The sequence below is a fragment of the Rhinoderma darwinii genome, chromosome 11, assembly GCF_050947455.1.
Source record: "Rhinoderma darwinii isolate aRhiDar2 chromosome 11, aRhiDar2.hap1, whole genome shotgun sequence".
Lineage (NCBI taxonomy): Eukaryota > Metazoa > Chordata > Amphibia > Anura > Rhinodermatidae > Rhinoderma > Rhinoderma darwinii.
The window spans coordinates 54,952,830-54,979,867 of record NC_134697.1 but is presented as its reverse complement, the minus strand read 5'-3'; the positions used below and the strand labels follow the sequence as shown (position 1 = coordinate 54,979,867).

Genomic DNA, 27,038 nt, shown 5'->3' with positions numbered 1-27,038 from the left:
CTTACTTTTACTTCTTTATGGGGGCTGCCATTTTTTTTTCATCTCTGTATGTGTGGATTAACGACACATACAGAGATGGAATACGGCACATACAACCCCATAGAGAATGCGAACGGGAGCCGCTCCACGCCGCTCCCACACAGACCAAAACGAAGCTCGTTCGCAGAGCGAAATCCGGCGCCATTTTCATGTGGACCGGAAGCCGCTGCCAGACAGTCAGATGACGACTTCCGGCCATATGTTCAGGCACAATGAATAGGAGCGTAGACCAGTGGAGGCGGTGGCAGCAGGTAATTTATATTTGTGTATGTGATGTGTGTATTATGTTCGTGTGATACTGTCTGCTGAGCCCTGTATCTAATCCTCCTACACTGTGCAGTCGCTCAGAAAATGGCGGCACACAGTGTAGGAGGTTTGAAGATTCAACCCCCTCATTCTCCTGGCACTAGCCAGAACAAGGGAGGGGGGATTGTGTGAGGACACTAGAGAGAGTGTGTCCACACCAAATTTGCAGCATGAGGTTGCTTTACCACATTGACCATGATGCAATTTTGGGAACTGCTCCCTCTAGTGCCCAGCACATGGAAATGTTATAAATTAGAATCTAATTTATAATATTTCCTGACTTGTGAAAAAATTAAAACAATGTGTAATCACTCAAATAATAATTGTTTAACTGAAAAAAATAATAATAATTCTAGCGACACATTCCCTTTAAATGGAATGTCTGAAGAATGCGGTGCTATTCTTTCCAGTAAAAAAAAAAAAAAAAAAACCTGCCGGAAATGTCTACATTAAAAGTCAATGGGAAGTTAAAAAAAAAAGGATTCTAACCATGACAAATTAATTATAACGTATCCAACATATATTTTGTGAAAGCGTAAACCATAATACCAGTGTATAGTGAACCTAAAACAAACTCTTATCTTATGGTATAAGAAATAACATAGGCCTTTCCAATATGTCCTACATGAGGTACGTGGGCTGGTCAATTGGCTTCTGGTAAAGAGAGGTCTCTATAATATTCTTCTGTATCTTGATGTCTAGAAAGGTCACCTCTCCATTCACTCCCAGTCTGGTCTCGGGGGCCGCCTCATCAGGCAGGACAGGGGTCTAGAGACAGGCGCAGGTCTCAGAGCTCGGACCTGCATCTATCAGATCTATATGGAATATCCCTCTATATTCTATAAATGTTTTAGGCTGGGAATACCCCTTTTAAGAATTTACTCTCCTGGTCACACAAAAGAAAAAAAGGACAGATCTACCTGTGGTACAATATTTTTGTAGCCCTGACCTCTGCATCTCAGATATTAAAAGAGTAGTACCAAAAGGAAACTTAAAATCTCAGAGAGAGACAGGATAATCTGGAAGTACAAACTCAGGACAACCTTTGACACCCTCAGAACAGGAATGAATGTGTTTTATGGATATATGTAATTCTACATCACTTAAGGAACGTGCCCCTCAGACCTTGTGGGGGATTCACAACCATGCACCAGATTTCAAATCAGACAATAAAACTTTCTCACTCAATCTATAAACTGCTTCAACTGTTTACAACTACAACGGTTTACTCCCCTACCTATATTGACAGTTCTGTTTTATATCAATTGTCTCATTTGCCACACTGGTTATTTATATTTTTGTGCATAAACATGTGACTCTACAGATTTAACAAAAAAGCATGCCCGATGAAGAGACCCAAGTGGTCTGTAAAGTTTTGATATCATCCTTTCAGGTATCAACTACTGAGGACTTCCAAATTTTCATACTTTCAAACTACTGGCTAAGGCCCCATGCACACGAAGGTAGATTACATCCATATTTATGGACCCTAATTACGGTCCTCTTCATTTCTATGACCGACGGACACCTTCCCGTATATTTACAGGAAGGTGTCCGTGCCGTAGAAAGGCTCCGCAAATGATAGAACGTCCTATTTTTGTTTTTTCATGGAGCATGCTCCCACATGTTATACGGGAGCACAGCCTGCAAATGTGGGTGTGTGTCCACGGCCGGCCGTACCAGTAACCACGGACACGGTCATGTGCAGGGGGTCTAAAACGGTACAAATTTTAGGTATTACCCACAATACATCTCTATTCTATGCCATAAACCGTTTTCTACATGCAATTCAACCATATACTTCATGTTTTAGAGAGTCTTTATAACCCATCAGAGGAGAACTAAACTATACTGTAGGCCCAAAGAAAATTGATAAAATATACATGGATTTGAATGAAGCTCAGTAAATTTTTCTACCAGAGGCTACTGAAATATAGGAATGTTAGTTAACGAATGTGCAGGACCTTGTTAAATGTATGCTTTCTACGCATATGGCGTTTAGTATTTTGCAGAACAATGATAAACAATGTAAAATTCTAGGCTCTGCCTTTCCACTAATCTTCCAGTTAATCTTGACAAGTAATTCTATTTTTCTAGTCAAAGGCACTTCTTTATTTTTACACAATGCTGCAAGGAATATTCTAGTGACTATAATTAGAAAACACCACAGAGTATATAATAAAAGTGCTGTGTTTGGTGAAAACCTTGCATCAAACCTTATTTTTCTAAACTGCATCTAAGTGAAGGTGATCAGAACCTGAGATCTTTACATTTTTGAAGAATCTCTAATAAGAAACTTCTCTACAGCCCATCCAGGACCTTTTTTATACAGTTTAGCAGTTAATCGTCTCTGGAGTGTGACGGTCTGCAGCAACTTACACTGTGACAGGCCGGAAAAAGGGTGGAACAGGGTAGCAAAACAACTCAGAAGACTGAGGGACTAAGCAGCCCCACTGTCAAGAACTTCACAGATGGCAAACTTCTCCTGCTTGTGAATTAACAGGCATGAGAAGTGACAGCTGCACGGTTTACAAGCGGCACAACAATCAGACTCCAAATGGATGACAGTATATTTATAAAAACAAGGGTCAAGTGGAAGCAAAGATGTTCTCTATTGTAACCGAATAACTGCTTTTAATTTCCAACTAGCGCTCTTAAAGTAGTAACTTTATTGTACTGGTCTAAATGAAGTGATGCCAGAGATATTTTGATACGGCTTTGGTTGTGCTTTGAACTACTTCACATCGCAAATATACCATTATTATTTATGGGTACGATAAAATCTGAGAGTACAAGTAACAAAACTCCAAGATGCTAAGCAGGTGGATAAACGATCATTGTACGAGCGTAACTGCATAAAGTTGAGGATTTATACATTTGTCCTATGCCGTCATCATTTTATAGTGCGAAATCATTGCATGGCAGAATAAAGTAGAACTTGTGCTACCAACTGCTCATGTGGCCTTAAAGAGGCTCTGTCACCAGATTAGAAGTGCCCAATCTCCTACATAATGGGACCGACGCTATAATGTAGGTGACAGCAATGCTTTTTATTTAGAAAAACAATCTATTTTTACCACTTTATTAGCGATTTTAGCTTTATGCTAATTCGTTTCTTAATGCCCAACTTGGCGTGTTTTTACTATTGACCAAGTGGGCGTTGTACAGAGGAGTGTATGACGCTGACCAATCAGTGACCAATCAGCGTCATACACTTCTCTACATTCATTTACTCAGCGCATAGTGACACTGCGTTGTTCACTATGCGCTGTCTTATACTGACACATTAACGTTACTGAAGTGTCTAGACAGTGAATAGACATTCCTTCCAGCCAGGATGGGATGTCTATTCACAATCCCGACACTTCGTTAACGTTTGTGTGTTACTTACAGCAGAGTAAGCGTAATCTCGCTGTAACCTGTCATTTACAGTGTGATCTCGCGAGACTCTGCTCACAATAGCTTTATGGTTTCCATGTACCTAGATGCATGTGACAGCTCCATTGTACAATGTTCTACTTATAATGTGATCCTTCGGGGTTCCATCAAGATTTCTGTTGCTTTAATGGAATGACTAAACCTGCATGATGTGCCATTCCTACCTTTAAAAGTGAAAAAAGACCTGACGGAAAACGCGACGGAGTCATATGTCTAAAATAATTCAATTACAATGCCAAAATAACATAGGTATACAGTGGCTAAACAATAATATCATACTGTGCCATAACAACACTGATATATACTCTTAAACAACAGAACTATATGATGCCAAAATAACAGGTCCCAGGTTGGAGTTTGAAACTGCTGTGAGGGTGGTGGAGATCCTATGATCTGGCCCTGGTAACCCTTCCATTCACTGCTTCCTGCTGACACCACGTAAATTAAACGGGCTTATGGCACGATACCTGTGCCGGACGCCCGTTAATTTATGTCCTACTTTTGATGGCACTCGTGCACACACAGTACTGGGTCAGATAACTTATAGGGGTATTCTCATCCCAAACATTTATGGCATATCCAGAGATTATGCCATAAAGGTCAGATAGATGCTAGTCCCTCCTCTGGATCTCACACCTATCAACAGAACAAGGGTCTCCTGACCAGCCTGGTGAGGCATGTATGCATGGTTCCTAGGCCTGGTATGTATAAGCTAAGTGAAAGGAAATGGAAGACTTGTAAACAGAAAACTTGGCCTACTTCCATATATTTTGGCAGTACTGTACCAAATATGAAATAATGTTACACAGTGAAGGTGCACCCTGGAATACATACGGTAGGAATTAAAATCTACAAGACACCCATAATAACCCTTTACCAATATTTGACATAACTGTACATAATTGGGAGAAGAGTATGGGGCGGGCTCATTCTTAGGCGGTGTTGGCTGTACATTACAGCCGACACTTCACTGTAACTGAAGGATCGGAGATGACTCAGATCCCGGCCATTCGACCACTTAGATGCAGTAGTCAATAGTGGCCACAGAATCTAAGTCGTTAAAAAAAGAGTGGTGGAGCCCCACCTGTCACTTTGTCGCGACAATGGTTATCATGGCAGCCTAAGGGCCTAATGAAGCCCCCCAGGTCTTCCATCTTCCTGCTCCTATTAAACCAGAGTTAGGGCTTAATACAAGCCAGTAAATATGACAATGCATTGCAATACATAGGTATTGCAGTGTATTGTACCAGCGATCAAACGATCACTTGCTCAAGTTCCCTACTGGAACTAAAAAAAAAAACAAAACAAAGTTTTTATTAATGCACAAAAAACACAAAATCGTTTTTATAAAAGAACCCTTTCTTTAATGTAAAAAATAAAACATAATTGGTACCGCCGCATCCGTAAAAGTCCAATCTATTATAATATAACACTATTTTATCCGCAAGATGAACGCCGAAGAAAAACAAAAATTACCAGAATTGGAATAAAAAGCGATCTAAGTCAAATGTACCCAAAAATGGAATCAATCAAAGCCACAGCTCGCCCCACAAAAAAACAAACCCTCACACAGCTTGATGATAAATAAAAAACCTATGGCTCCCAGAATATAGCGACACCATACTATTTTTTTTAACAAATTATGTTTTCTTTGTGAAACTAGCATATTTCAAAAAGAAAAATGTAAAAAAAAATAAATAAATAGAAATTTGGTATCTTATTGACCCGCAGAAAAAAAGCTTCATTTTTACCACATGGTGAACGCTGTAAAATTAAATCCATAGAAAAATGGAGGAATCGCTGTTTTTTCCCAGTACATTAAATGGCACCATTAAAAAAACTACAGCTCATACCGTAATAAAGAAGGCCTCATATGACTAGGTCAACTGAACAAATAAAAAAGTTATGGCTTTTGGAGGGCCAGGAGGAAAAACCGAAATGAAAAACCGAAAAACGGCTGCAGTGGCTAGGGGTTAAACTACATACAAGATTTTAATAATCGCTGGGTTACCAGTCTAAGAAAACCGAACCTTTTTAACATCTTATTTAAAAAAAAACAAAAAACAAACAAAACATAATAAACGGTTTTCATTATTGCAAATGAGAACCACCATATGGCTCACTCGATCATCCACAGACTCGACTGAAACAACCCTGTGGCCAGATTATTATTAACACTTAATGACTTGATTGAAAAGTAATTGCACGGTAGTTCTAAGCACATACTCTTACTGTTCAGTGTAATATCCTTCGGATTCTTAAAAGTATGGTTTTGTATTTGCAGAAATCATATTTACGGGTACACTTATTTATAGACTTCAACACGATTCGTATTAACCCCTTAACGACCAAGGACGAAAATGTACGTCATGGTCGGCTGCTAGTTCCCGCACCATGACGTACATTTTCGTCCGCATTTCAAACTGTCACTCTGTGTAAACACAGAGTGACAGACCCGCGCTGACAGTTGTCCCCGACAGCTGAGACATCAGTCTTGCCGGACAGCGGACCATCGCCGCTGATTTCGGCAGTTAACCCCTTAAGTGCGGCGACGGATTGCCGTCGCCGCATTTAAGTGGTTTGAAGCACATCAGCAGACCCCACGAAGTGATCGTGGGGGCTACCGATGCTTGTCACGGCAATCGGAGGTCAGATAATGACCTCCGGGTTGCCATGCACGGAAGCCTCGGAGGAACAGCCTCCGGCCGTTCCTCCTCTGCTTCCTGTCAGTGTGACAGTCACGTCACAATGACAGTTAGAGTACATTACACTACGTGTGTAGTGTAATGTACTCTAGCAGCGATCAAAGCTGCAAGTCTAAGTGTCCCCTAGTGGGACAAGTTAAAAAAGTAAAAAAAAGTAATAAAAATGTTTTAAAAAAAGTGTAAAAATAAAAGTTATAAGTTCTATAAACACTAAATGCTTTTTTTCCTATAATAAGACTTTTATTATAGAAAAAAAATGAACACGTTAAAAAAGTACACATATTTGGTATCACCGCGTTCGTAACGAACCCAACTATAAAACTATAATGTTATTTTTCCCGCACGATGAACACCCCAAAAAAAATCAATAAAAAACTACGACAGAATCGCAATTTTTTGGGTCACCACCGCTCCCTAAATAAAGAATAAAAAGTGATCAAAAAGTCGCATGTACCCGAAAATAGTACCAATAAAAACTTTTATCCGTCCCGCAAAAAACAAGCCCTTACACAACTTTTTTGACTAAAAAATTAAAAAATTATGGCTCTCAGAATATGGTGACACAGAATTTTTTTTTTTTATAAATAAGTCATTTTATTGCGCAAACGCAAAAAAAAAGGACCAAACCTATATACATATGGTATCGCCGTAATCGTACCAACCCGCAGAATAAAAAATGTCATTTATTGCGTACGGTGAGCGCCGCAAAAAAAAAACCTAAAAAAACGGTGTCAGAATTCCTGTTTTTTGCTCAGGATTGCAAAAAAATTTAATAAAAAGTGATCAAAAAAAATCGCATGTACCCCAAAATGGTACCAATGAAAACGACAGATTGTCCCGCAACAAATAAGCCTTCACACCACTCTATTGATGGAAAAATAAAAACGTTATGGCTCTTGGAAAGCGGGGAGTGAAAATCTAAAATATGAAAGCAAAAAATGGATCAGTCCTGAAAGGGTTAATTCATTTCTAATGAAAAAACGTATGACCACATGTGGGGTATTTCTGTACTCGGGAGAAATTGCTTTATAAAAAAATGGTTGTTTTTTTCCTCCTTTATCCCTTGTGAAAATGAGAAAATGCAACATTTTAGTGGAAAAAATTTTGATATTAATTTTCGCGCCCTAATTCTAATAAACTCTGCAAAAGACCCGTGGGGTCTAAATGCTCACTATACCCCTAGAAAAATTCCTTGAAGGTTTTTCAAAAAATGGGGTCACTTTTGGTGGGTTTCCACTGTTTTGGTCCCTCCAGTGCATTGCAAATGCGACATGGCACCGAAAACCATTCCAGCAAAATCATAAATCCAAATGGCGCTCCTTCCCTTCTGAGCCCTGCTGTGGGTCCAAACAGCAGTTTATTACCACATATGGGGTATTGTCGTAATCGGGAGACATTGCTTTACAAATGTTGGGGTGCATTTTCTTCGTTATTCCTTGTAAATAATAAAAATTTCTATGTTGTTTCAAGAAAAAAGTACATTTTAATTCTTACAGACTAATTTCAATATATTTAGCAAAAAACCTGTGTGGTCAAAATGCTAACTATACCCCTAGATAAATACCTTAAGGGGTCTAGTTTTCGAAATGGGGTCGTTTATGGGGAGTTTCTATCATTCTGGCAGCTCAAAGCTTCTCCAAATGTACATTGGGGCCTAAAACATTTTCAAGCAAAATATGAGTCCTGAAAGCCTCCGGGTGTTCCCTTCCTTTGGGGCCCTGCCGTGTATCCAGGCAACGCATTAGGGCCACAATGTGGGTATTTTTGAAAACAGGAGAAAGAGGGTGATAGATTTTGGGGTGTGTTTCTTCATTTTCATGGTCGCTTTACAAAGAAATCGGTCTTCAAACAAATACTTTTATGAAAAAAGTGAAATTATTATTTTTTTCACCTGATATGCATTAAATTTAGCAAAGAAATGTGGGGTCAAAATAATTACTATACCCCTAAATAAATACCTTATGGGGTCTAGTTTTCTAAATGGGGTCGTTTATGTGGAGTTTCTATCGTTCTGGCAGCTCAAAGCCTCTCCAAATGTACAGTGGGGCCTAAAACATTTTCAAGCAAAATATGAGTCCTGAAAGCCTCCGGGTGCTCCCTTCATTTTGGGTCCTGCCGTGTGTCCAGGCAGCGCATTAGGGCCACAAAGTTGGTATTTTTGAAAACAGGAGAAACAGGGTGATAGATTTTGTGGTGTGTTTCTTCATTCTCATGGTTGCTTTACAAAGAAATTGATCTTCAAACTGATACTTTTATGAAAAAAAGTGAAATTATTATTTTTTTCACCTGATATGTATTAAATTTAGCAAAAAACTGTGGGGTCAAAATACTTACTATACCCTTAGGTAAATACCTTAAGGGGTCTAGTTTTCTAAATGGGGTCATTTGTGGGGGTTTCCATCACTCTGAGACCTATGAGCCTCTGAAAACCTGGCTTGGTGCCGGAAAACAAAATGTACTTCAAAATTTATAAAATTATTATTCAATTTGTAAGTCCTCTAAATTGCTGAAAATTTATTTTATTTTTTTCAAAAGTGCTGCCAAAATAGAGTAAAGAGATAGAAATATATATTTAATTAAAAAAATTGTACAGTATGTGTGTACATATGTGACATATTGCAGTTAAAAATAGGGGAAAATGGTAATTTTTACAAAATTTCTTCCATTTTTCTATTTTTTAATTAATTTCCGCAAATCGTATCAGTCTACTTTTACCACTAAAATAAAGTACAACATGTGAGAATTACTTGGATATTCAAAACTTTCACAGAGTTATTCTCTGATAAAGTCAGACATACCAGATTTGACAAATCTGGCTTGGTCATTAAGGTACAAACATGCCCGGTCATTAAGGACCTCATAACTGAACATATTATGAGAACCAGTTCATTTTTTACTATACTCATTCTTAAAGAGCCATTCCACAAATGCCAAAGTAAACTGCTGTGTTTATTAATGTAAAAAAAGTCTGATGGTGGAGAAGAGGACAACTTCTTCCATTTGCTTTATCACCCATACAATATTGACTATAACATGCATTTCTTGGGCAGCAGATCAAAGGGTAATTTTAAACGATTCACCCAGAAAAAATGATCAGTAATGACGATCACTATGCTTACACGGGCTTCAACAAATTTTCTGTATATAAAATTTTTTTACATTTTATTCAGACATTACAGATTAAATGACACAATTGCATTTAATCAGTCAAAGGAATTACATGTCCATAACTTGAATAATGTTGAGCAGCAGTGTCAGGAGCAGTGTCAGGCTCATTTGTATAGTGCTGTGCTGGAGGAGCTCTCAGCGGTAAGACCCCCACCAATCCAACACGGATGGCCAAACCTAAGGAAAATCTTAGTGAGGACAACGCAACCGCACATGCACAATCTCACCACACAGAAAGAGGAGGATACACGCTATAGAAGAGCGGCAGTTATCAAGCGCGCATGCTCGGCCGCAGTGAACAGCGCTACAGGACGACGGATCCCAGGGCAACATTTCTGCAGTGGGGGACACTGAACCTAGAATGTGATTCTGGGAATACAGCTTTAAATACCCATGTTATCAAAAGATACGTTGCTTTTCTGAACACACAAATCTTTGACATATCAATCTGCAACAAGAGAATAGAATATTAACCAATAATTTGGTCTATCGGCTCTTGCGCAATTCTCAACATAGAGGAGCATATTCAATGCAGTTATTAGAGATTTACAAGTGTTGCCTTTTGTTTACGAAAGAAGCCTTATTGAGCTGCGCTTAGACTTCTGTTTGATACAATTCAGATGAACAAGCAGAGGACACCAGACAGATCATCAATCTGTGTTTCTCCTTAATAGTAAATCTGGTAAGGAATGAATTATCAGAGCTCCGGCTCCGATTGAAGGGTGGCTGGCTACAAAGTAATACAGACATCCTTAACATGCTGGCTACCTGGAGAAATGCCTCCTCCTAATGGATGTTCATTCTGTTATTGTACACGGAAGAAAGTCACAGTGTTACCTTTTAATAGACTTTCTTCTACACAGTGGAAAATACATACAGTGAAAAAGTCCAATACTTGCTAATGTTTGCTTTAAGAGCAAGAGTGTATCGCTGCTGTCATAAGCATGAACATTACTAAGCCATTAGCTTAGACTTTTGCAAAGACAGAAGGCATACTGTGTAAAGCCACCCATACACATTACACAGCTGTGTCTCTACCTACCCAAAAAATCCCAAGCCAAGTGCACATAATTACCACCATTGCCAGCGGCTCATCTCCTGACGGAGCAAAGGATTGAGCATGTTAAAATCCACCACGTCAGATTCTTCTCTGCCCCGACATCTTGCATTGGGAGACTGCCAGGCTGACTCATGCATATTAGACTGTGCTCTGCTCCCGATAAAATGCTTGGGTTTTGTTGAATTTCCAATATATATGGTCACCCTCAGGTTATACCGGCTAGCTTGATTATATAAGTAGACAGTACTCTAAAGTCAGCATAACTTCAGAGCACTGTAATAAACTTTAGTGCTGTTCGAGTTCTGTTTCAAAAGGAGACAACGGGGCTGGCGATAGGGGCAGGGATGTAAATTCTTGGACAGTCCGTAAAAATAAGCGTCTTTTTTCCAGTATCCGTAAAAAAAAAATGTATGTGTCGTGATTTTTTTTTAAGTTGAATGAGTTTGTGCCATTAATTGGCATTGTAAGGATCATTGGTTTAGAGGTCACAGTATATGCTGCTAATGTGTTCATATCACTATTCTAAGCTATAGACGATTATTACTTATAATCTTTATGATTCAATGTGGTTTTACAAATTGTCCCTAAAAAATGTTTGCTGTCCATGATTTTTGGATAAGTTGTCCTGAAAAAAATATATATCAGTTTGTGAACCTTGGATAGGGGGAAGGGGTAGTCCGAGATGCTTCCCATAGTCTATGCTGGCACCTATTCCAGATTTCAGTCTAGTCATTTAGTAAAAAGCAAGTAACCCTTTTAAGATGGGTCAACCAACCACCAGTTTCACATACCTTTATCGAGAGAAGCGCCTGCCATGTGGTAAAAGCTCAGAGCTGTGTCCACATCATTAATGTTCTTCAGAAAGGTAAAGAAGTTTTCCACTTCCTCAAATGCCAGGCCCTAAACAACAAAGATTATAATAAAATGTTATTTTTCTCATCAAGGCTCTTTTTTATAGCACGAAGGACAATGACCATTTAATATTTCAGACACTGCTGGCATATCTGGAACCTGTAGTAATCTGGAGAAAAGGGACCCCAGACCCTTACATCCTGACCAGTAAGGTGGCTGCCAGCTAAAGCATATAGGAAAAGAATTAAAGGATGGGTTGTTCCGCTCTCTCCATTCATGTCTATGGACGTTACGGTTTACATAACTTCCATATAAGTAAAATGAGAAAACAGCACACACGCGTGGCCACCTCTCCATTGTCCGGCTAGATGGAGCCGCCACCGCCGCATCAGGTAGGACGGGGGGCTTGGGGATCCGCAACTATCAGACAATCATCATATATCATGGGGATATGCCATAAATGTCTAAGATGAAAAGACAAAGTCTTGCCGTAAACATATGCAACTAATACAGCTTAGTGTGCTAGAAAAACAGTTCAATAAATTAACATTATGAGATGTAATTACTGATTTATTTACAATACTTAAATATTTTTTATCTTTTTTTGCAGAACAGATGTGGTTTTAATATGAATTTTACATTTAACATTTAAAAATGGGGAAAATAGACAAAAAAAAATAAAAAAATTCAAGTGTTGATGTTTACATTTTATAATTTAATATAATAACTTAAACCAACAAGCTGTTGTTATAACACAAGGCCTCCATATTAATTGCAGCATCTCCTACCCTACGCAGGACTATGGGATCTGTAAATGGGTGTAAAATAAATGTGTACAAAAACTTTGTATAGTATCATACCTCCCAACCGTCCCGAATCTGGCGGGACAGTCCCGGTTTGTCACCGCTGTCCCGGGCGATCTGCAAAATGTCCCGCTGGGCGCTGCAGCTGTATCAAAACAGTAGATCGCTGCTGACAGGCGCCCTGCATGCCAGACGTCTGCAGCAGCGATCAGAAGAAGGAAGGAGTCTTGCGGCGGTGTTCTGACTAGAATTGATGCCTGCTCGGGAGTGGACCAGTCCAGTCATCTGACCTCACCGGTCAGGTGACTGGACTGGTCCACTCCCGGGCCGGCATAGACACCAGTGAGAACGCAGCTGCAAGACTCCTACCTTCTGACGGTGAGTGACATCAAAGCAGAGCGGAGAGTGGCAGCAGTAGGGCCGGCTACCTCTACCGCTCTCCGCTCTGACGGCATTGTGGCACAAAGTATAAGGGGGTTGTGTGGTTGATTTTTTCTGCCTGCAAATAACTCAGTGTGGACTACCCCTAAAACTTGCTGCATACCGTTCGTTGTTACAGAGTTCAATGAAAAAAAACTGTATGCAGTAAGTTTTAAAGGCTATGGACCTGTTTGACATGGAGAAAAATATTTTTATATCGGTTAGTGATGACCTGGAGTTAATAATCTATAAAGGATATCGATTCTTATGTATTTTTGCATTTCTAGCATTGTGCTTTTTTTTCCATTATTGTATTTTATTCATGTAAGTAATATATACACAAAGAATTGTATAATCTTTAGTCTAACAGAAACAACTGTTCTTAGAAACCTCTTGTACCATGCCCTTCTTTCTTTAAAAATAAAAAAATTTGCACTAAAATTCATGCTGCAACATTTATTAATTTCCAGAACCCCTTGTATTCAGTTTGCAACCTGCTCCTAGTTTCAGACTTTCCTCATGGGAGCATGTACCTCCCAGTAATACATAGATGTGAGGTCTGTGTATCCAGGATGCTGCTGCCTTCGCTAGCTCTAATAACCGTTTCATTCCTGTACTTCTTTCGTCTTCTACAGCACATGAGGGATATCCTCTCCCTCATTCTGACAGACAGCGATGCGGAGTGACTAGTCAACCCAAACTCCACCTGCAGACTGTTCATGGCTTATTTTCTCTCTCTCTCTACACTGATAGGTGTGAAGTGAGTAAATATGTTTAGGACTACATTTTGTATGAAGAATCCATTTTACGTTTTGAAGAATCATCTGTTTCTCTGTAAAATGTAATTTATGCTGGGATTGTCTGGACACTCAAAGGTTAAACATTCTTAGCTATGTTTATCATTCTTTATCTGGTCTTCCAGGAGAATGTACATGTTGGCCTTGCAGCTGAAGTTTGTTATGGGGAAATCTTATCTTACTCATTATTTTTCGTGAAAGTATAGGAGAAGCTTTTCTTGCTCGTGATTGGCTCAGCTCAAACAACTCCCCGTTGTAGGTGATTGGCTGAGCTAGAGCCAACATCCCATTTGTAAGTGATTGGCTCAGCTCAAGCCTACTCCCCCTTTCTTGAGATACTATTGTAAATACATTCTATCAATAAAGCAGAGAAGGATTTTTAGGTAAATAAAGCGTCTCTTTGTGTCTTACATCTCCCCGATATAGCTCATGGATTTAGATCTGGGCAAGTGCACTGACGGGTGTCCGTTAACTCACCCATCAAACCTTCAGTCTAATAAATTTTGTCCAGGTTTGTGTCAACAATAGCCTTAGTGATGCCTCTTTCCTATTCTGTGCGCTTTCCTCCCTAGCTACACTCCGATATAGTACAGCCCGTGTGATCTGCCCTCTCTGAATACTTATATGCTTTTCCTCCTCTTCACACTCTGATCTGCGGAGTACAAGCTCCTCTGCTGCTCTCTCTAACACTGAGAGAAGGGAGGGTGATAGCAGAAAGAGAAGCCCCAACAGGAGCAGTGGTTAGATTTATGTCAGAATTTGCAGGAGAACCAGCTAGGAGGAAGCATCAAAACTGCAGACTAAAGCTGCAAAATGGTAGGAAAGTTTTAATAAAGAGTATTTAGAAAATGGACAATAAAAAAAAAGTTGGTTTGAAAGGCATTTATGGCCTTTAAACTATCCCTAGTGGTGGTAGAATTTTATCATTTAACGCTCTAGCTATCCAGGGAATTTGAAGATCTGTATCCGAAATCAGAGCTCCAGCCACTATAAAGATATCCACTTTAAATTTGGCTCAGGCCACGTTCATTATGTTGCAGAAAAGCCGAGGATTTCACCCTTTCAATGTACAGTATAATGAAAAACCTTCAGTGAATCCACAGCACAATACATATATTTTACAGCGGATTTGCTCAGGGTTCCTTATGGATTTACACAAATAAGTTAACACAACAATTCAACTCCAATTGTAAAGTGTGCATGCTAATATGATTAAACATTGACCAAAAGGCACAGAGGCAATGAAATGTAATGTGCAAGAAAATCCTTAGGAACAGTCATTTTTGTAAAAATTTCACCTGATAGTCAAACTGTTATAACATTGCGTAGGCAGATTGAATAGCTTTTTAGAAAGTTGCTAATAATACAAAATTGCTTAAATTTTGACTTTCGGACCGTTTACGCCGCCGTCGTGACTTTTCTAAAAAGTGGGTGGCGCTTAATAAAAGGGGTCACCAGCGGCCGGACACGTTATAATTTACTATACCTAAATGGAGGACACCAAAGGGCTCCCTAGAAGATACGTGGAGTATAACTTTTAAATAATGAATGTGTGGACTCTCCAGGGAGCCGGGCCACAGGCCCGTGGAAGGACATGGTTATAACGTGCACCCGCTGAATGAACAATACAACCTATAAATTGGAGTCTAGCACAAGAACATTGAGTAAAACAATGAAAGTTTAATGGATCAATTAAAATGAACAGACATAAATGACAACATAGAGATGATTACCACATGAAAAAAAGGGACAACCAGAAATAAATGAGTAGAAAGCGGCACGGTGTACATAGGCTAAGGCACAGCTATGATACTATGTATTGATAATGATCAATGTACAAACAGCCAAATATCAAACACTAAAAAACCGCTGGGTAATGTATACAGTAGTGAGGAGTATGCTGAGAAATGTCTCAATGTAAGTAGCTGGGACAAAAACCCAGAAGTAATGCAATTACGAGACTACAGCTCCATACAGTGTCATAATACAACAATAAATGCATATCTCTTACCCATAATGGCGTGACTGGTGTCCTCCCCGACGCGCGTTTCGGCCCGGAAGCCCCCAGACGAAGGCTTCCGGGCCGAAACGCGCGTCGGGGAGGACACCAGTCACGCCATTATGGGTAAGAGATATGCATTTATTGTTGTATTATGACACTGTATGGAGCTGTAGTCTCGTAATTGCATTACTTCTGGGTTTTTGTCCCAGCTACTTACATTGAGACATTTCTCAGCATACTCCTCACTACTGTATACATTACCCAGCGGTTTTTTAGTGTTTGATATTTGGCTGTTTGTACATTGATCATTATCAATACATAGTATCATAGCTGTGCCTTAGCCTATGTACACCGTGCCGCTTTCTACTCATTTATTTCTGGTTGTCCCTTTTTTTCATGTGGTAATCATCTCTATGTTGTCATTTATGTCTGTTCATTTTAATTGATCCATTAAACTTTCATTGTTTTACTCAATGTTCTTGTGCTAGACTCCAATTTATAGGTTGTATTATACGTTATAATTTACGTCAGAACCTGGCGTAAATTATAGTGAATATCTACGCCAACTCCTAGACAACCACCCCCATCTTCTCAGGCTCCCACATCAGGCCGCAGCGCATGCAAGGTCCTAGCGCCAAGCAGAATCAGGGCCTTATAGGAGATGTAGCACACAAAGAACTGACGCTGGACGTTGAATGCTCTGTGCCTGCACCGCATTTAAAACTCCTGATGTGCCACAACCCGATTTCGGAGCCTGAGAAGATCTGGGCGAGAAGTAGAGCGGTGAGTACATTTTTTTAATTTAATGTCCGATTAGGGGAGAGAGAGCGATGGGGCCTGTGACCACAATTGTTATGCCATAATTGTGGCACAAGGTCAGCGAAAACATGCAACATATTTAAAGGTGTGGACCTCTTAATAAATCTGTTGGATTTCACTCTAGCAGAGCAGAACGCTAAGACTAGCGTATGAAACGCGTCTTCGTAAATCTGCCCCATATGCCTTCAATATTCAACTCTGCTGTTGTGAGTTAATTGATAAAAAATTTTGTATTCAATGTTTCAGGGGCAGACATATAGCCGATTTGGCTGCACAGAGGCCCGGAGAGGGTGGGGGCCCTACTCAGCTGCCCTAAACGCTGTGCGCATAGATCGGCACAGTGCCCCCATCCTCTCTGGGCCCCCATGCCAGAGGCATAATGAGGCCCGCGCCGCCCGGCATATAACATTTATGGTCCGGGCATCACTGGCCTCCTCATGCCCAGTGGTGTCTCTAGCACCAGAGGGCGCACCGGTGCTAGTGACAGCCACAATTAATGATATCTGCGTCCTTAGGACCCAGATACACTTTAATACTATAGGCTGCAGGCCACGTACGGCTGGCAGCCTATAAGGCGCTGGGAAGACTCCCTGCACAGGCCGGCGTGATGACGCCACTGCATCACGCTGGTCTGTGAATGCATCCTGCCCGGAGTTTATGCAACACTCCGTCCGTCATGGGAAAGGGACAAGGTAAGTATTGTGTTTTGTTTTTTAGGGGGCTGTGTGACAATATATACAAGGGGAGGGTGAGTAGCTGTGTGACCATATACAGGGGTGGGAGCCGTGTGTCACTATACACAGGGGGAGGGAGCTGTGTGTCACTATACACAGGGGGGAGGGAGCTGTGTCACTATACACAGGGGGGAGGGAGCTGTGTCACTATACACAGGGGGGAGGGAGCTGTGTCACTATACACAGGGGGGAGGGAGCTGTGTGTCACTATACACAGGGGGGGAGGGAGCTGTGTGTCACTATACACAGGGGGAGGGAGCTGTGTCCACTATACACAGGGGGGAGAGAGTAGTCACTATACACAGGGGGGAGGGAGCTGTGTCACTATACACAGGGGGGAGGGAGCTGTGTGTCACTATACACAGGGGGGGAGGGAGCGGTGTGTCACTATATACAGGGGGGTGGGAGCTATATGTCACTATATACAAGGGGAGGGGGAGCTGTGTGACATTATACACAAGGGGAGGAGGGAGCTGTGTGCCATATACAAGGGGAGGGGGGAGCTGTGTGACATTGTATACAAGGGGAGGGGGCAGTGTGACATATACAAGGGGAGGGGGACCTGTGTGACATTATATACAAGGGGAGGGGGACCTGTGTGACATTATATACAAGGGGAGGGGGGAGCTGTGTGACATTGTATACAAGGGGAGGGGGACCTGTGTGACATTATATACAAGGGGAGGGGTACCTGTGTGACATTATATACAAGGAGAGGGGGGAGCTGTGCGTGGCACTGGGTGGCACTATATACAAGGGGGGGTTGGGTGGCACTATATACAAGGGGGGGCTGGGTGGCACTATATACAAGAGGAGGGTGAGTAGCTGTGTGACCATATACAGGGGTGGGAGCCGTGTGTCACTATATACAGGGGGAGGGAGCTGTGTGTCACTATACACAGGGGGGAGGGAGCTGTGTGTCACTATACACATGGGGGAGGGAGCTGTGTGTCACTATACACAGGGGGGGGAGGGAGCTGTGTGTCACTATACACAGGGGGGGGAGGGAGCTGTGTGTCACTATACACAGGGGGGGGAGGGAGCTGTGTGTCACTATACACAGGGGGGGGAGGGAGCTGTGTGTCACTATACACAGGGGGGAGGGAGCTGTGTGTCACTATACACAGGGGGGAGGGAGCTGTGTGTCACTATACACAGGGGGGAGGGAGCAGTGTGTCACTATATACAGGGGGGTGGGAGCTGTATGTCACTATATACAAGGGGAGGGGGAGCTGTGTGACATTATACACAAGGGGAGGAGGGAGCTGTGTGCCATATACAAGGGGAGGGGGGAGCTGTGTGACATTATATACAAGGGGAGGGGTACCTGTGTGACATTATATACAAGGAGAGGGGGGAGCTGTGCGTGGCACTGGGTGGCACTATATACAAGGGGGGGCTGGGTGGCACTATATACTAGGGGGGGCTGGGTGGCACTATATACAAGGGGGGGCTGGGTGGCACTATATACAAGAGGAGGGTGAGTAGCTGTGTGACCATATACAGGGGTGGGAGCCGTGTGTCACTATATACAGGGCGAGGGAGCTGTGTGTCACTATACACAGGGGGGAGGGAGCTGTGTGTCACTATACACAGGGGGGGGAGGGAGCTGTGTGTCACTATACACAGGGGGGAGGGAGCTGTGTGTCACTATACACAGGGGGGAGGGAGCAGTGTGTCACTATATACAGGGGGTGGGAGCTGTATGTCACTATATACAAGGGGAGGGGGAGCTGTGTGACATTATACACAAGGGGAGGAGGGAGCTGTGTGCCATATACAAGGGGAGGGGGCTGTGTGACATTGTACACAAGGGGAGGGGGCTGTGTGACATTATATACAAGGGGAGGGGGACCTGTGTGACATTATATACAAGGGGAGGGGGACCTGTGTGACATATACAAGGGGAGGGGGGAGCTGTGTGACATTGTATACAAGGGGAGGGGGACCTGTGTGACATTATATACAAGGGGAGGGGTACCTGTGTGACATTATATACAAGGAGAGGGGGGAGCTGTGCGTGGCACTGGGTGGCACTATATACAAGGGGGGGCTGGGTGGCACTATATACAAGGGAGGGCTGGGTGGCACTATATACAAGAGAGCTGCAGGGCACGATCTACAAAGGGGGAGGGCTGCGTGGTGCTATCTACAGGGGATGCTGTGGCGCTATATACAAGGGGGCACAAAGGTGGTATTATTACTGTGGGGGCACTTATTGTGTTGAGCACTGAGGGATCATTACTACCATCTGGGGCACTGTGGATTAAGAGTTTGTTTAGAGGATGGGGTATAAGTGTGGAGGGTGCTGGAAAACGAGAAACCAACATATCTGTGTCAAATTCTGCAGACACGAATCGTGGCTCGAATAAGTCCTCGCAGTGGTCTGGACCGGATGGAGAAAAAAATGGAAAGTGAACGACTCCTATCAGAGAAAACATCACCTGTGAGTCACTAGATATAAATGTGCTGTAATCACTTATATTGTCTGCAGAGCTCCTGTGTAGAACTGGCATCTACTACTATATGGTGGTAATATTGCGCTTTGTAGAGTTTTTTTTTTTATTCAGTAACAGTACGGGGGTATTATTCAGTAACAGTATGGCGGTATTATTCAGTCACTATGTGGTTATGGTGTGGCGGTATTATTAACAGTATGGGGGTATTATTCAGTCCCTATGTGGTTATGGTGTAGAGGTATTATTCAGTAACAGTATGGGGGTATTATTCAGTAATAGTATGGAGGTATTATTCAGTCCCTATGTGGTTATGGTGTGGCAATATTATTCAGTAACTGTATGGGGGTATTATTCAGTAACATTATTTGCATTATTTATATTTGTTACTTGTGTTTTAAACTAGTAATAAAATGTTGAATATAGATTTGTATAGTTTTATATGCACCCAGGAGTGGTTAGGTTTATGGGGGGCACAGGCACATTCTTTGAACAGCGGCCCTCTGCAGTCCGAGTCCGCCTCTGCAATGTTTAATTACGTGGATCCACAAACACAGAGCAACAAGGCAGCACATCCAAAATAAATGGAAATGTATTCACCCACAGGACTGAAACATCGCACCTGTGGGTGAATACATTTCCATTTAATTTGGATGTGCTGCCTTGTTGCTCTCTGTTTGTGGATTCCATTCATGGGGCTTTGGATCAGGTTCCTTTGAGGCTTGCACCCACTATATTATATTTTGCTCTATTTCTCCAGTGCGGTGATAACCTCCCTTGGTTTGGAATTACGTGGATCATCCCCCATTTCCCTTGGTGAATTTGTTCTTGAAAAAGTATAGTCATGATGATCTGAGTAGACAACTACTGTAATCGGAGATAAGAAATGTTTGGTTCAGCATGCTATTCAGCAAACTTGCTGTGAATGAATTATCTCAAAGGGAATGAAAGAGTTAGAGAGTAGCGTTAATGGGATTTTTAGAATTCTATTGGTCTTTTAACACCAAGCCTAAAGGATAGTGCAGCAATCTTACACGAGAAGGACAATTGCTGATCATAACTAGTACACAAGACACAAGCTTGTCTGACCCCAGGCTGCAACGTATTTCTCTTTATTTCCCTATAATTACCCTGTTAAATTGTCAGACTAAAGTGACAGAGTGTATTTACACAGATTATTGGACTATCAGGTAACACAACATTCTTTTCATATATCACATAATAGTCTCTATTTTATCTTTATTATAAATGAATCTACATTGCCTGATCATTAGGGAGATGGCAAAACGATTTTCATTTAAATTATATTATAGACTTTAATTTTAGTTTTTTTTGGAGGATCCTCTTATAATCCAAAATATGTTTTTCCCACTAAATACATAACATGCTGGATTCCTGCAGCAGCCACTAGAGGGAGCTACGGATCTAACGGCATACTGTATGTAGTCAGCTCCCATACTCCCCTAGTGGTGACTGTAGGCAACAAGTATGTTATATTTTAAACCTATGACCTATGTAAGGGATTTGGAGCTCAATATAAAAAAAATAAAGTTTCAACCGCTATAAAAATATATTCCGAAATTAATCAGCGACTAATTTTGGACCTAACAACGGCAAGATAAAAAAAGATTACGTTTTACTTAACTGTTTACCAGGCCTTTTGTAGATAAAACAGCTTTGTGTCGGCACAAAGAAACATCTTTATTGAGTATTACAAGTGAATAGAATATATTTTGCTCAATGATGTTAGTACTCACCTCTCCATCCTTAAAGCGTTTTTTCAGCTGCTTTAACATATTTAGCAGTTTCTTAGACTGCACACCACTGTATGCCAGCAGCATGCTGCCGAACTGGCGCTCCGTGATGCGGCCATTAACTGGATCTTGGCGGTCAAACTAAAGAGAAAAAAATGACTATTATAAAGCATGTCAGCTAGACCATTGTGAAATGTATTTCTATGCATGAGGCAATGAAAAACTGACAATCATAAAATAAACGTAACAAAAAAACTGTACATTTTGTACTCAACATAGATTTCCTATTATCGGTTACATCGTGTAGCTCCAATTCTGTAAAAATAGATGCCAAGTACCAATAGTGACCAGGTCATAGCTGCTCCGCTTCTGTACTCCCACATTATAGCAATAAAAGCATGAAGGCAGCACGGTGGCTCAGTGGTTAGCACTATCGCCCTGCAGTGCTGGGGTCTCAGGTTTGAATTTGTATGTTCTCCCAGTGTTTGCATGGGTTTCCCCAGGCATCCCGTTTCCTCCCACACCCCAAAAACATACCATGGGGAATCTATATTGTTAGCCCCAATGGGGACAGTAAGGACAACCTCTGTACAGCGCTGCGGAATATGGTGGCGCTATATAAGTAGCAGAAATAAATTAAATAAATAAATAAATATACAGACTATTTACCATTTTTTTTAAACCAGTGACACCTATCAAATAAGATGGCAGCCCTGAGAGCTATGTATTTACATTGACACACACACGTATATACACACGTACGTACGCACATACATACACACATATATAGGCACGCGCATATACACACGCGCACGTATATACGCACGTGCACACACACACGAACATACATTCGCACGCACGCATACATATACATGCGCATGTGTATATATATATTATACACACACACACATATATATATATATACACACACACACACACACACACACACATACATACACACACACACACACACACTACTAAGTGCTCACCATCTTTTACATTTTAACTAAGGGTATTGATTTCTTGTTACATAGGCAGCATTTAGGGGCTGCTAACAAACAAACAAACTCCCTGTGAATAGATTAGCAGAGAGGTCAGGCAGCATGACGCCTAAAGTAATCGTGAGTAGGTGCGCGTCCCAGGTGGGCTGGCCACTTCCCATCCAAACATATATACGAAAGTACAGAAAAGGGGACAGCGCTCCAGGTATAGGATACACTTCAAGTGATTTTATTTTCACACTTTTATACTCTGAACCTTTAGTCACTGCTGACGAATTCAACAACATTTTATAGAATAGCAAAGGTTTGTGTATTAACCGTTCGTTAAGCTGCTAAAGTAGCGTTCTGTGTATAGCGGTATTCACAGAATGCTACATCAGCAGCCTGTTGAAGGGTTAATACCTGAAACATAGTTTTTTTTATATGATGTATTAAAAATCACCAGCAGTGACTCAAGGCTCGGAGTATAAAAGTGTGAAAATAAAATCCTTTGAAGTGTATCCTATACCTGGAGCGCTGTCCCCTTTTCTTCCAGTGAATAGATGACACTTTTCAATACAGTTGTAAATATATCATTCAACAGGCCTTGTTTACATAATTTAACATTGGTAGATCTGAAATGTAACTTTCAAATAGTATTATAAGAGACAAACCCATATTAAAGCAGAACACTAGAGGAATAAGCCTATTAACACAGTGACACATAGAAAAGCCAATGAAATCAATTGCATTTAACCTCTGAGAACAGGCTTGTGAGAAGCTGTAGACACTGAAGATAAGGATAGCAGAAAACTCTTAAAAAAGTATTCAAGTAAAGCGCATAATTTAGTCTTTAATAGTGTTGAACAAAGCATAGTAATACATCAAAGTCATGTTTGCAGTTCACTCCGCACACCAAGCCCCACAAGAATTTAATGCAGTCTAAAACCAAACTCTTAAAAGCTGTATCAATATCGTTTGATATGTACTTTATAGGAACACTATATTTAGAAAGCATTGCATAGCACATAACGACAGCAAACACTAGAATGTGTATGCAAAAAAAAAACAATAGCTATAGCAAATAAGAAAGGAACATTTCAACCTGTTCATCACATTCACACTTTTGTAAGAAGTGACAATTCTTAGACCGGAATGAACTAAATACTGTAGAGATGGGCTATCCAAGTAGTCAGTAATGAGAAGAGACGCACACGCGAAACAACCCAAAATGGTAGACGACAGTAGACAAACTGTAGGAACACTGGCTACCTGGGAAAAATCAAGTTCTGTTTAAAAGACCCTATAAAATAATCCTGAGACCCTTTATGAGGCCATATTTTCAGTGGCTCTTAATGGAAGTGAAAGCTGGAAAATGAAGCAGAAAACTAGTGATGACTGAATTAACTGTTGAAGACTTTGGAGAATACATTGGATTGGGAACAAACAAGTCAATCACTAATCTAACCAATTCTATCTTTCTACTTGAAGTGCAAAGACTTTATCATATTACGACCAAATTACTTAAAAAATAAAAAATTTGCACAGAAGACTTAAAAGTCCAGGATTAAAAAAAAATAATGTCTCGTTTCATCCAAAAATCTATCCACAGGTTCTGTGTGATATTGCAATTTAAGGCCCCATGTGCACAAGACAGCAAAAAACCTCCATTTTTGCGGACCGCAATTGCGGTCCGCAAAAACGGAGCCATTCACTTTCATTGAACACTGACACATTTCCATAGCACTACGGAAGGGTGTCAGTGCCGTGGAAATGTTCCGGGAATTATGGAACATGTCCGTTCTTTCGCATTTTGCGGGCCGTGCTCCCATACTTTGTATGGGACCACGGCCCGAAAATGCGGCTGTCAGTCAGTGGCCGGCCGTGCCCGCAATCGTGGGCCGTGATTGCGGGCACGGTCGTGTGCATGGGGCCTAACCCAATTCAATTTAATGGAGCCAAGCTGCATTTCCAGACACAGCCCATAGACAGGTGTGGCACTGGTTTTGGAAGAAACCAGTTATGTTTTTCTAATACGGGACAATCCCTTAGATGAGAAAAGAAGAAGAGTTGACTAGCAACAAGATGGATGTATACCATTACAAAAATCATGATACCACCATTGATTGTTCTGTTCTGATTTGGACTACAGACCTAAAGGATGAGCTGGAGAACAACTATTAAAATGGTCAACCTGGCAGCACAGAATGGACAATAATGATATTTAGTTTCCACGATGCTGGACACAACTGAGCATATAAAATCTGTGGGGTTTGATTTCCTTTAGAATATATAAAAAGTGCCTGCCTGACTTGGGTAGAGAAGGACAAGCTGATGGGCAAGAAGTTGGACATGCTGATATCGAAGTTTTATTAGTTCCAGAATATTTATGGGACTATAAGGAGATATTAGTCCCCCTTCTCAGCGCGTTTCTGCCCTACTTTTAGCATGATTGCCAGGAAACATCCTGACGTACACACTAAACGTGTCCATAGGGCTCCAGCAGCCGGACTGAGGTCAAGAGGTCCTTTTGGCTTCTGTGAAGCTGGTATACATCGATATGCCCGTTGTTTTTTTTCGTTTGGAACACTGTTCCATACGACAGCATACGTTCTTTTTTAACATGTGAGCCTATAGTTGATGGGCATACATCACAGGCATCCGTTCAACATATACACCATGGGCTTTTCAATAGCTTTTTATGATGTATACGTTAAAAGAATACCATAATAGTCTATTGGTGACACATGCCTAACAGCGGCATCTGTCACCCGTAGGCTATAATTAGAGTTCATGACATATCCGTTTAACGTATGCCACTGTTAGGCCCATCACAGCATAAATTTAATGTATACGTCGGGAGATTTTCCCGGATTATACACTAAACGTAGGCCAAAAAATGTGATGCGATCATAGCCTTACCTGCCAACAAAACTTATTTTGAACATGCAACTCGGTTTGTCCATTTGCTGCCTGATAAGGCAGTCAGCCATTCTCAGTCTTTGATAAAGTGATCCCTGTACACAGACATCTCTATTGATTTCTCAGACACCTATTCTACTTGAAAAAAGATACCAGACTCCAAGAGATACATTTCTATATGAAATAAAGTTTATTCATTAAAAAAAAAAATCCCTAAACCTTAACAGTAACACATGCCTGTCTACCGAGTTCCTCCGAGCAAAGACAGAAATATTATCAGCAGTTCAATCACGACTGTTAGAGAGAAGAACATATTAAGAGCTGCGGTAGTTTTCCAGACAACCGTTTCAAAATCCAGACAATAACACAGGTACAAAATAGACCCCTTTATAAGCATCCATAAGATGTGTGAAATGTGAAGTGTTCGGGCCTTCATTCAAAAGTGTGCGCTATACGCCAAGAGGCACCATGTGTTCATGGTTGCAACTCCTTTCCGCACACAAGTGCGGCGGCCGCATAATGACGCTGGACCAATCAGGAGGTGCCATAAGTAGCTTTCCACGCACACTTTTTAACCGCGCCCCAAGTTCAGATTTTGACCCCTTAGTGACCACCAATACGCCTTTTCACGGCGGTCACTAAGGGGCCTGAGGCTAGGCTGCCGCCTTTTCACGGCGGCCCAGTCTAAGCTCTGCACGGGTGTCCCGTGTAGGCTGGAGCCGGGACTCTGCTGTCTGGTGACAGCTGGGCTCCTGCTCCAATGCATGCGATCGAAGTTTACTTTGATCGCGGCCGTTTAACTCGTTAAATGCCACGGGCAATAGCGACTGTGGCATTTAACTTGTTTACAGAGGTAGTGAGTTCCGTCTGTCACCCATCGGCGACCCTCAAATGCAATCGCGGGCCTCCGATGGGGTGTCATGGCAGCCAGGGGCCTGATAAAAGCCCGCAGGTCTGCCCTGGGCATATGCCTAATAGGACGTGCCAGAGGCTCGTCCTAATAGATTGGCTGTCAGAGTTACACGGACAGGCAATAATGCTTTGGTGTACTAAGTATACCAAAGCATTATAGCAGCGATCTGAAGATCACATAGTAAAGTCCCCCAGTGGGACTAAAAAAAAAAAAGAATAAATGTTAAACTTAATAAAAATTACAGTAAAAAAAAAACAAAAAAAAATAATCTTTTTTTTCCATAAAAAGTGGTTTTATTTAGTAAAAGTGTAAAAAATAAATAAAAGTACACATATATGGTATCGCCGCGACCATGACTCAAACAATAAAATGAATATGTAATTTAAAACCGCAAGGTGAACACCGTAAAAAAAAAAGCACAAAAAACAATGTCGAAATTGCTATTTTTTTCCATTGCCCCCCAAAAAAGTCATAATAAAAGTTAATCAATAAGTCCCATGTACCCCAAAACAGTGCCAATCAAAACTACGTCTCATCCCGCAAAAAACAAGCCCAAAAAATCACTACATTGATGGAAAAATAAAAAAATTATGGCTCTTGGACAGTGACGATGCAAAAACAAATAATTTTAGTTCAAAAGTGTTTTAATCGTGAAAAAGTCTTAAAACATAAAAAACTTATACATGTGGGATTGTCGTAGTCGTACGACCCATAGAATTAAGGTAACATGTTATTTATGCCGCACCGTGAACGGCGTCAATTTAAACCGCATAGTACAATGGTGGAATTTCAGGGTTTTTTCTATTTCCCCCAAAAAAAAAAAAGTTAATAAAAGTTAATCAAAAAATTATATGTTCCCCAAAATGGTGC

General features: G+C 41.2%; 1 protein-coding gene across 2 annotated transcripts in view; it reads right to left on the bottom strand.

Moving 5' to 3' along the window:
- Nucleotides 1–27,038, bottom strand: part of MICU1 (mitochondrial calcium uptake 1) — a 198,965-nt gene that overhangs the window by 34,408 nt on the left and 137,519 nt on the right. For both annotated transcript variants that reach the window (XM_075841550.1, XM_075841549.1), the window contains 2 exons: nucleotides 21,357–21,494; nucleotides 11,508–11,616 (listed from right to left, as the gene is read on the bottom strand). In XM_075841550.1, coding sequence (XP_075697665.1) covers nucleotides 11,508–11,616; nucleotides 21,357–21,494 — 247 coding nt within the window. The remainder of the gene's footprint in view (nucleotides 1–11,507; nucleotides 11,617–21,356; nucleotides 21,495–27,038) is intronic.